Here is a 12,609-nt window from a genome sequence, read left to right on the forward strand (position 1 = left end):
GGTGTGGCCTCACCAGTGCTGAGTACAGGGAAAGAATCACTTCCCTGGACCTGCTGGCCACACTGTACCTGACACAGTCCAGGATGCCATTGCCCTTCTTGGCCACCTGGGCACACTGCTGGCTCCTGTTCAGCTTCCTGTCAATCCAAACTCCCAGGTCCCTCTCTGTCTGGCTGCTCTCCAGCCACTCTGTCCCCAGCCTGTAGCACTGGAGCATAAGTCTTATGAGAAGCTGCTGAGGGATCTAGGGGGGCTCAGCCCACAGAAAAGGCGGCTCAGGGGGGATGTTCTCGCTCTCTACAACTCCCTGAAAGGAGGGTGTAGCCAGGTGGCTACACAAGGTGGTGGTCGGCCTCTCCCAGGTAACAAGCAATAGGACAAGGGGAAACGGCCTCAATTGTGCCAAGGGAGGTTCAGGTTCGATATATAGAAAAATTTCTTCACTGAAACAGTGGTTAAACACTGGAACAGGTTCCCCAGGGAAGTGGTGGAGTCACCATCCCTGGAAGTGTCCAAAAAACGAGTGGAGGTGGCACTTTGTGATATGGTTTAGTGGGCATGGCGGCATTCAGTCAAAAGTTGCACTTGATGATCCTTCCCAACCGTAATGACTCTATGATTCTACTCTTACTTCCATCCGAGATCTCTTATTTCCTATTTCTTGTCAAGCCACAGCAGATGTCCACGGAATTAGACCACTTTAAGACATGGCTATGTATGCACACAGGCTGTCTATCCATTTTTAGTGCCAATTTAAAACAGAATAAGAAAGAGCTAGAAAACTGTTCTCCTTTTTGTAATTTTGCCTACACCTAAGGACTGATGTGGGCCTGTTTTGCAGCCACAGCAGTGTTCAAAACAACTGTTTTTTTAAAAGCTGAGGAGGAGGATAAGGACGTTGAAATTGAGGCATAATTTTTCATTGTGTTCACTGAGTAAAAATAAGTTTCAAATTATTTTTCACAGTGGACTGATTGCTGGAAACAGAATCACAGCAACGAAATGTTCAATTAATGGTGTGTGTCTTTGTGGAGCAGAGCCTGCAAGAACTCTCTGAATAGAAGGATATCATAGAGAAGTAAAAATGAAGGGTGTAGCTTTGTTTGGTTTCCAAACTGCTAAGTGCCTCCAGTCAAATAGGAAGTAGTCTGTGATTGATGTCTGGTGTTGTAAAACTTGTTTTAGTCTTTCTGAGACTTTCAAAATTTACCTGATCTACATATAACCAGACATAATACTTCCACACAGTTGGCTTAATTTTAGACCCCTTTACAGCATCATCATTTACAAGTTAAGTGCACTATTTAAAGGCATGCACACTTTAAATCAGTAGTCTCTGAAATGAGGTGTATGCACAGTGGGATATAGGAAAGAAGTACCAGAAATGTAGAGGAACATGTACGTAATTTAAATTTTTAAAAATGATATGTTGAGGGTGTGTGCCCCAAATTCTTTTTACTGACAGCAGTGCAGGAGCAAAAAACTTTGTAGACCACTGTTGTAAATGCATCAGTATGAATTGTTCTTTTCTGCTAGCTCCCCCTCTTCCCCCACTTTTATTTGCTAGATTACAATCTGAAAAATCTCAATAATCAATGGTGTCAGAGATTCAAATGTTTTCTGCATAAATTTATGCCCTCACCTTTGTTATCAAGAAATACTGAACTTTCTCAGAGGATCTGCATGTGGCTATTTTAGATCAAACTTTATGAAACGTCTATAGGAAGGACATAGGAACACATGGAATTTTTACAGTACACCTTAGTTTTCAAAAAATACTTTACTGGGTCAAGCATGTCAATCCCCCAAGGTCAGCAGTGGCAAGAGAAGATGCTATTCAGGCATCACCAAGCCTGGACACTTTCTGCCTCCCTTCCCCTTGTGGTGATTCTTTCAGGCTCACAACCCTGCCACAGGATGGCACTGGGACCAGGAGCAGCACAGAAGTGTGAAGGTCGGTGTCCAACGCAAGGAGAGGAGTGCACCTGCACATTAGAGAACTTCACCCTTTCAGCAGCTGTTTATGAACCACCTGTCCATCAGGTTGTTTTATCCTTTTAGGTCTGCTCATACAATTTGCCCACAATATAGTGCTTTGGCTGCTAATTCCCTAAACTTTGTACCTGATGCATAAATAAATAAATACTTTCTCTCACCTGTTTTAAATCAGCTTGTTAAGTGATGGTTAGTTCCACTACTGAATTTGGTATATTTCATCCTGCATTTACCTTATTTACTGTCATGATTTTGCATAGAATCATAGATTCATAGAATCAGCCGGGTTGGAAGGGACCTCTGAGATCATCAAGTCCAACCCTTGATCCACAACCACCACGGTTACTAGACTATGGTACTAAGTACCACATCCAGTCTCATCTTAAAAACCTACAGGCTCAGAGAATCCACCCTGGGCAGCATATTCCAATGCCTGAATACCCTTTCTGTAAAGAATTTCTTTCTAATATCTAACCTAAACTTCCCCTGGCAGACCTTAAGACCATGCCCTCTTGTCTTGATGATAGCTGCCTGGGAGAAGAGACCAACCCCCACCTGGCTACAACCTCCTTTCAGGGAGTTGTAGAGAGTGAGGAGGTCTCCCCTGAGTCTCCTCTTCTCCAGGCTAAACAACCCCAGCTCCCTCAGCCTCTCCTCATAGGACTTGTGCTCAAGTCCCTTCACCAGCCTCGTTGTTCTTCTCTGGACCTGCTCCAGCACCTCAATATCCTTCCTGAACTGAGGGGCCCAGAACTGGACACAGCACTCCAGGTGTGGCCTCACCAGTACAGGGGAAGAATCACTTCCTTGGACCTGCTGGCCACACTGTACTTGACACAGTCCAGGATGCCATTGGCCTTCTTGGCCACCTGGGCACACTGCTGGCTCATGTTCAGACACTCAGTCATGCTCCTGAGAAGCATTATGCTCCCCAAATCAAAGAGTAATGTAATGTCTCATAACAAGAAAGCTGCTTTCTCTGGGCTGTTTTAGTTGTCTTTATGCATTCACTCACCAACTTCACTCTTGAAAAGTTGTAATTGAGATGCCCATCAGAACTGCACTCTAATAATCAAGGTGTGGGTCCACTATGGTCACATACTCTAACAAACCAATGCCTCCTGCCTTGTATGTAACACTCCTCATGGCCAATGCTTCGTTGTCTTAAATTTTTGTCTGCCACTGTGCAATGAGAGATGATTAATATTACAGAACAGTCAGTGATGACACTAGTATCTTTCCTGAGTTTTATAAATGTACTCAAAGTTCAAGATTGCCTAGGCAGAGTTAAAGAAGATCTTTTTTGTCAGATGCATTAATTCATATTTATCTATCCTGAAACTTGTCTACCATCTTTTTGCCCAACCATTAAATTTTGTGAGATGTTTACACAGTTCCCTCACATCTAATGTCTTCTCAGTAATTAAATGCTATGAAGTGCCATTCACAAACTGAGAAATTTCTTTGTTTACTCTCATTCTGCAGGTCATGGGTGAATATGTTGAATAAAACCTGACACAACACCGTCATAGTACTTCACTTCTGACCTGTCCATCTTAAAAAGCTACCACATTCTGGAAAATTCCCCCTCTCACAGAAGCATTGTCAGTGCAAAAGGATACAGTGAAGTCATTTTGCTTTCAACTTAGATCTATCAGCTGCTTTTACCGACTGGATGCTGTCCTCCACCCAGATTTACACTCTTTAGTAGTACAGGGACTGTCACAGTAGAAATGGGACAACACCCCTACTGACTCAATCTAAAATCCTTCCCCCCTTTCAATTTGCTCAACCATTTCAAGTCACCAAACACATCTCTCACTATCAAAGGTTCTTTTTACTAACTACACACTTACAGACACAATCCCAGTGCAGACCTTCAAATGTTCCCTGTAATAAACTCAGCTCCACTCTGTTGCCAAACTTCTACCTGTTCCCTGTGGCTACTACTGTTCCAGAAATTATAAAGCTAAGGATTTCTCACCTGTCAGGAAAAAATGCTAGTAGGCAGTAGCTTGATGTTTGAACATAATGACTGGCAGGAATTTTACCAAAGAAATATAAGTTTCATATTTAAATTTCAAACCTGAGATTAAATAAACCAATAAAAAGGCTTAGAAGCTCAGGTGCCAAGGTTAGTGAGGGAAAGTTATGCTAAACAGCTAAAATGGTTTCTTCTTCAAAATTTTCAGGTTAATTTACATTGCTGAACCTTTTGGACCTAAGGAATCATACTGATTTACTGCTACATCACTGCAGTCTGACCAAGTCCAGAGGTATTCTGACAATAAGCAGCTTTCAGGACAGGATTTGCTGCTGGCTCCCCCCGTTTTACAATGTTCTACATTAACAATGTCTGTTCAAGTTGGCTACTATGTCTTGCTGGAGATCTGCATGTCAAAAGACTCGTAAGAGATACACAAACAATCTCTCCCCTCCAAACACCCCACACCCCAGACTCAGAAAGATGTAATTGCTTCTAGGAAATTCAGTAATTTAGTACAGCTATTATTAAATTCAGAGATAATTAAATCTCTCCTAACATACTCAATCTTTGAATTGGACATTTAATTTAAAAACGTACTTTTCTAATCTACTCTTCTCAACACAGACACATTCTAGAACCTCTTCACTGTAACTTGTCTCTAACGACTGCCAACAGCAAATTCTTATTCTCTTAATAGCACTTATTTGTCTGGTAAATCTAATTTACCTAAAAATACTTTTTTTTCCCTCAGTAAATCCTCATACAACTGTTCTGTGGAAATACAATGGAGACAGTTAAAACTCACATCCTTCTAACAGGCCATGTTCTGGTAGTGAAATGGGAGGGGTACAAACATTTGTATGCACAAGTTGCAATATTGTACCTTCTATCATTTCCATCCCACTGGGAGGTTTACAATGTCCGGCATGGCTCACAACCCACACGGGATACTGCTGGTTCAGTCCACAATATAAGGCCTGTATAAAGGTCCTGTAATAACCTGCCAGTCCAGGGTTACCTGCCAAAAAAACAAAAAACATACAAGCACAGTCAACATTAACCTTCCTACAGCAAGCATTCTGCTTCAAAGCAAACTAAACAGCATTATACAGCAATTTGTTAATTTATTTTCTTTAGTGCATTTCCAATTTTTGTTTTCCCAAAGTCGGAGGCTATGCTATTCAACTGGTTTAATTCCATTGATCAATGGCATTCATGGGAAGCATTTTACAGATTACACTGAAATGGTAAAACCTAAAACTGAAGTCCAACACAAGAGAAAATCTCTTTTTCCATCAGAGGTCTGACAGCTTGCTCTATCTGTCTAACCATCTATCTATCCATCCCATCAAGCTACAGAAACACGAAGTGAAAATATCACAAAGACTACAGCATATGTCACTTGATCTAGATGTCTGCCCTTCAAATATCTCAGTGTTACCACTTCCAAATATCTCAGTGTTACCACTATAGTCATTCTGATTATACAAAGGGCTGCCCTGACCCTGAAAGAAAGGATGATTTTACTTTAAACTCATTGGAATAAACTTATTTTTCCCTGCTTGCAACTTCATATTCTCCCTGTCCCCTTCCACACCACTGGAGAAGCTCTTTCCTTTTCAACCTTCATGCTCTAGAACCACAGGAGAAGCTGTGCTCTCTCCTGTACCCCATCAGCTTTACAGAGGACTTCTTCGAAGATGCTGGTGTCTGAATGAACACAGCTTGCCCCAGGAGAGCAGACCACCTTGCTCTAAAATCCAGTTTAACAGTGACAATATCAACAGTCAGGTACCATTGCTGAAGTGGAAACTGAAATACTGTCTCAAAGACAAAAATATGTATCTAGGAGGGATTTCAGGACTGCCAAACAAAACTCTAATATCTGTTCCTCCTTTCTTTCTTTCTTTTTTGGTTATCAGTAGTGACATAAGTTGGAGAGTAAAGCCATATGAAGATGAAGCAGAGGTTTCCTAACTTCCATACGATGCATAAAAATTCCACATAGAGATAAAAACATACAATTGCTATATATTTACTGATTTTCCAGAGGAGTTCCACTGATTTCTTGTTATCATTTAGACATCGGGCAAGCCCACCATCATAGTTAGGATTTTTCATTTACATTTCTTTCACTCCCACGTCAGGCAATTCTTAGTTTGGATATCATCAACAGCAAAACGCAACAAGAGCACTACTGTGTAAAAAGGCTGCCATTTTTTAAGACGAAGACATTCCATAATAACACCAATGTATTGCAAAACAAAAAATCCTTCATTAAAATTTTGTCAACCCCTTTATATCCGTCTGATTGCAATAACAGAGGCTGAGCTGTCTAAGTATTGATATGACAGAGAAGAAGAAACAAAGACACAATCAAATTAGTACTTGTGGAAAAGGTGCGTGGAGATAAAAATGGGGTTTATTCCAATTCTTCCCTTTCTGTAGTGGGTATTTTCATATTTTCTTCTTTCCCTTCCACCCTTTTGTTTTTCAGGCAGGACACAGTAAGTTCATCGCTCTCCCAAGAGGCATTCCCTCAGCCCAGGCCTTCCAGAGCAGCCTGTTCACCACTGAGCAGGAGTGTCCCAGGCACCCACAGCCACCTGCAGCACAGACACGTGTAGGAAGTGATGCCACGGCTCACATCGGGGATCATGGATGGGCACAGGAGGGAAGCCTTCCACTCTACGTCGTGTATCTCACATGCTTCACCCCTCACTTACATGTAAAAAGTGTCCCTGGTGGTTTTTAAACCTTAATAAAACTACCGATCTTACAACAACGTTGTTTTTACTGGCGTACACAGCTTTGGAGGGAGAAAAGTAACCACCAAACCCCAGTATCAGTTACTACATATTTCTAAGCATCTATTTGCAAGCTTGACATTAAAGGAGAATTAAAAAAAAAAAATTTGTTGTATTATATAAACTCCAGAATGCATGATCTAATTTTTGTAATCTGATTTCCAGAAAAACAACTTAAAATCCACAAGGGTCACACATCCATACAACTGTATCACGTTTTCATACGTAAAAATATATAACATAGAGGGCCCCAGAGAGAGTAAAATAAAATCTAGACATCATCTGTCAAGTTCCTTGGATTGATGTTACACAGAGGACACACGTCTTTCAGCAAGGCTGAAGATAAAAGTAGCAACACTCCAAAATAAATTGTGCCTTTTGTAGTACAAATGATCACAATATTTTTGGCACTATGCTTTGTCCTGAAATATAATGCAATTAGGAATTTTGAGATCAACGAGTCACAACATTATTCTCTATCACAGCCTTTTTCCTTTACATTTTTCTCTCCTTTAATAATGCAGAACAAGGAAAGGAGAAGAAATGACAGTAGCTGTCTTAGACATTTTGTTGCTCTTTCCCATCATCAGCCAGGTGAACCTAATCCATAAAATCTCAGGATTTGGCCACCAACTGAGGAGCAATCAAGTAAGAACTGCTTAAGGACAATGAGGCTCTGCATCAAATACTATACAAAGCTCAAGACACTAATATTTCTTTGAGGGAAAGGGGATTTTTATCCTGTGATAAATATAATGTGTATTTTAGGCAGGTAAAAACAAAAATCCATAAATGCAAAAGAAATGCCATTTCTGCACTCCTCGTGATCATCTGCTCATGGTAAAAGACATTCTGAGAGGTCTGAGATGTTAGAATTGCTACTGGCACTTTAAAACGTCTTGAAGAGGTATGAATGAGAACTGCTGGCATAAGCAGAAAGGAAAATCAACATGAATTTTAACAGCAAAGATTTCTATAGAGAAATCACCACATGTAAAGCAGCTATAAATTTATTCTTTATTGAACTTGCAATTCCAGTGAAGTTATTGCAGACTTGCACTAACTTAAGTAAATGCAGATCAGCAGCCCTTGCTCTTGAAAGCTGGCATCTACAAGTGGAGAATGTTTATCTCACATTTCTGTAAAGTAATTTTATATGTTTTTACTTGAGCTGCTATCTGTCAAAATACTTTAAAGGGGAACAAACAAAAAAACCCTGAATAGATAAAGATTCTTTTCATACAACGGAGTAATAGTAAGAGCTCATGGAAATAACTGGGGTTCCATATGCACAACAGTGTGTGATCAATAATATTTTGGGCTCATCTACTGCGACTGAAATGTGCTCAATTAAATTATTTTATTTTATAGACAAGGTTAATCACAAAGGTGCCCAGGCAACACAGTGCTCATTTGAGCATTTTACGTATTTCCCAGTACATCAAACCAAAACTGCCTATGCTCTATCACTCAGCAACCAAGTGTCAAAAAATGGAAACCATAAGTAAATTCAGTGTTAACCTCCATGATTTGAAGGTTACTCCAGTTATTTGAATACCACATCAATCCCTGGGCACCTCAGGGCAGCTGAATCATTCATGCACGCCAGCAGATCTCAAGTTGCAGTCATCTGAACCAAGAAGCACATTGTAAGCAGTTACTCTCAACTGTGCTTAATTTTCAACTGCATTTATGTTGTTTCAGGAGTCTTTTAAACAACAGCTGTAAATGGCAACCCTAACAGAAGAAGACACAAAACTACAATACATTGAGCATTTGCTTAATTTGCAGAATATTTATAAGCATTTCATGGGAAGAGTACATCAAATGGACAATTCATACGGTGAATCAGAACAGTGGGGGCACTTTATTTGGTGTACTCATAAGGTGCAATAGCCAAGGGACTCCCGCCTGTTCTTCTCTGTAGCAGACAACATGTCACCCAGTTATTCTACACTAAGCTCAGTCTTTCCACTTTTAATTTGAAGACAGGAATCTACTTGTTCCTTTTCCAATCTGTTACACCCAACCTAACACAGAACAACTGAGTGCAGAGGTTTAACCTTGAGCTATAGTAAAAGGTAAATATTGTCCACTTTTATATACTGCAGATATAAGCTTTCAAAAACTGGAACTACTATTCTTTAATTATCCATGTAATTAAAAATATGAATATTACTTATAAATATGCATTTTCCTACCCTTCACTTTCACACACATTCTTGTTAATACTTTTTCCATCAAATCAGGATTTTAAATGCCATCTGCTTCCTTCTTATGAAGACAGCTAGAAGCAGAGAAAGAACAACTTGTACAATCTGAGTATCTACCCCAGAGTATCACTGCTAAAGAATAACCTTTATCCTGATTTCACAGGATTTCCTATATAACACATCATAAAGTCAAACTTGGCCTGTTTTAAATGAAATACACACTAATATTTGAGATGCTGCACTTCCAAAAAAGAAGTTACTCAGACTTGGTAAGTTCAAAGTTATATATGGTATGCCATCACTGCAATTCAATCAGCTTAATTCTGAATGGCAAATATGTCCATTTAAAAAGTCACAGACTACAGCTACTGCTCATAATCAATGACTGTTTATGACAGCTTACAAATTTTCAAGCATTTTTAATTCTTCAGCAACAGAAAATATTCATGTAAAAGGAAAATAATAATTAAGAGAACACTACATGCAAAAATGTTTCTGATATACACCAAACCATGACAGAAAAGTCTTCTGTCCAGAAAGGCATAGGTCAAAAATATATACAGCTTACTGAAAAGAAATTTAGGCTAAAACATAAAATTAAAATAATTCTTAGCAGTTCTGGAAGGGATGGTTGAATTGAAAAAGATTTATTTGAGTAGTGTACAGTAAAAGGCAAGAGTGGAGGGGAGTGAAGGAGAAGAAATTTACGTGTAGCTAAGTCATCTCAAACCTTGTTTGGAAACAAGCTATTGGGTTCCATGCACTGTCCTGTGAGATGTTCCCCAGTGTTCCCAGTTGTGTCTCCAGGAGCCTGGCCACCTGTGGGAGCACTAGCTGGCATTCAGCCGTGGTGCTTTATGTGCTTTCCAGCAGTTGCTTTCTGCCTGCTCTGGGACCTCAACAGGACCATAAAGAATAAAGGCAGCTACATGAATACAAGAAGGGAAATACACAGCCAGCAGTGGGTTTACAGAGAACTCTGAGGAATTGGAAAATATGCCAGCAATTACCATGTGTTTAATTTTAGAAATAATGCACAGTTTCAGAGTTAAATGTGTATGATGCAGTATTTACATTATAATCTCCTGCAAGAAAAAATGAATGCAGACTTTTAAAAAGAAAAAAAAAGAGCAGTCATAAATCAAACTTGAAATCCAGGGGTGCACAGCAGGACCACACAAAAATCATTTTTGTGGCAATGATTCTCACTGCCTCTTCTCAGAGCTGCCAAAGCTCCCAGCTCCAGCTCGAAGAGCCTAAATGACAAGTTCCTTGCTCAAGGAAACTTAATCTGTCCTTGGCGTCTGACCAGCCACCATGGAAGAAGATGCAACTCCCCTATGTTAACGAATGGAAAGCAGCCCATACAGATGTCAGAAGGATTTAAATGGAGCATGTAAAAAACACAATGATGTTCTCACACTTGGGAGAAAACTGCAGAATCTGACACCACGGCTGATGATCAGCCCTTAAAAGGCAACACACAGGTTTCCCTGACATGCAGGGTCAAGGGATTCCAAATAAAACCTGTCAAATAACATCTGAATGACCATCATAAACTCACAGCAATTAAGCTTTCACCTGTTTGCACATCTAGGGGACTGGCACTCTTGGTCCTGCATCCACTAATAGTCCCTATGCTAGAGGAGCAGCATCAGCCAAGGAGCAAACAATTGCAAGGATGTTGTACAGAAACACATGTGAAAGCTCTGTTTGATCCTCTCTTAACTCTGGAATCGTGAATGTGGCTGGAAAGCACCTTAATATATTTGCTTGGATTATGAAAATAGGGAATCTCAGAAGGATCCAGCCAGCTGTTTGTAACACAGCTTATTAGAAAGGTTTTTCAAGAACATTTCACATTTTTTCCCTATATATACATATATAACACATACTTTTATTAGTTTCATATAGCTATAAATCCTATATTACATATAGGATTTTATAATACACATTCTTTATACACATTTTGCAAAGCCAATAAGCTTTCCTGCTGTTCTCTAATGCTGTTCCACCTTTAGGATAAATGTGGGTCCATTTACCTCTAAAAAAATCCCACAGACAGTCTGATAAACCTGAATTAACCTAACACAGCTGGTTTTGCCCAAGTGACAGTTGTGCCTGAAGCCTGAGAATAAGAATTCCCAGCTAAAAACTGTGACAGTACATGCTTGTTTTCTCACAGGAATGATTAACAGTATGTATCCAGGCAGACAAAACATGAAGTCCAAAATATTGATTTCACCCACTGCAAACCTACTGGACTTTGTGATTAAGCGATATTGCACAGGCTATAAAAAGTTCACAGATGTATTTCAATAGTTACCTCTAATGCCTCAAGCAAAGTAGGTACATAAATACAAAAAAAAAAAAAGCCTAGATTTTATTTTTTTATATGTTTGTAAACTAATATTTCTTGGAAGGAAGTTAAGATCAAGATACAAAACTAAAATAATTGAGTTCCTAATAGAATAGCCATTTTTTCACATTTTTCAAAGGTAGAATCCAGGATTTTCTAGTGCTTACAACTAAATAATTTTTGTTCTACTTTGTCCACAGCAAAAGAAAAATTAAAACATTTAATTAGACCTCCTAGTACACACCTACACATACACAGTCTCTTAAACATCTCCGTAGGCAGATGAAGACAGATATAAGTACTTTTAACATCCCAGAGATGGTTGGTCTGATCCAATCCATCCTAGAACCAACTGATGCTGGCAGAGAGGCTACTGCAAGTTCTACAGTGGGTCTAGAATTCCCAGTGGGAATTTTTCAGCCAGCTTCATGGACTGAAGCAGAACAGGACCAGTAGAAAGCAAACCTCCTTCTGAAAGAAAGAGGGAGCACAAAGGAAGTGCACAAAGAGGAACACGAGACTTGATGTCAAATGGGTTCACAGGAACGCCTATGAAACATCTGAATAACACAACCCTGATGAGACAACAGTGGCAGGAAAAAGACAAAGGAAAGAAAAATAAATAATTCAAACCCAAGATAACCACAAATTATTTGCTTGTGCCGATACACAGCTCTGCAGATTTGATCACTTTTGAATAATATGCAAGGAGGAAGCAAACAATACACCCAAAAGGCAACAGAAAGAACATTTTCAAATATGTATCAGAGATTTTCCTATGCTGTACCACTGATAATAATTACAAAAAAACCCCAAACACATAGGTTTGGGGGCTTTGGGGTTTGTTTGGTTTGTTTTATCAAGATAGCAACAGATAGGAAACAAATATCAACACAGAATACCAAGACAGCTAATTTTAGAATAGAAGACTGAAAATGTGTTTCTGCGTTTTTTGTGTATCAAGAGTGAAGAGAACGTCACACTTGAATACAACAGTCTAAGGTGATTTTGCAAATGAATTTTGCATTTGCATTTTTGTCAGTCTTCAGAAATGCAAGATAAAAGAACAGACTGTTCTGCAGATGGATAAACCAACATTTACCAATCCACATCCTTGCGAAAAAATTCTTTGCACTGACACCACTGCATTTCTGATTGAAGAAAAAAGCCTTGTAGTTGGGGTATTAGTACTAGTCCTAAGTAGATGCTCCATGGAAACTTCAACTGAAACACTTTATTCAGGAAAAC

The 12,609-nt window shown here is 39.4% G+C and overlaps 1 protein-coding gene across 2 annotated transcripts in view; it reads right to left on the minus strand.

Moving 5' to 3' along the window:
• The window catches only part of LDAH (lipid droplet associated hydrolase), a 117,076-nt gene that overhangs the window by 80,134 nt on the left and 24,333 nt on the right, over positions 1-12,609 (minus strand). For both annotated transcript variants that reach the window (XM_017813097.1, XM_017813098.1), the window contains exon 3: positions 4,866-5,000. In XM_017813097.1, the coding sequence (XP_017668586.1) occupies positions 4,866-5,000 (135 nt within the window). The remainder of the gene's footprint in view (positions 1-4,865; positions 5,001-12,609) is intronic.

This window comes from Lepidothrix coronata, unplaced genomic scaffold, assembly GCF_001604755.1.
Source record: "Lepidothrix coronata isolate B3197 unplaced genomic scaffold, Lepidothrix_coronata-1.0 Scaffold39, whole genome shotgun sequence".
NCBI classification, from domain to species: Eukaryota; Metazoa; Chordata; class Aves; order Passeriformes; family Pipridae; genus Lepidothrix; species Lepidothrix coronata.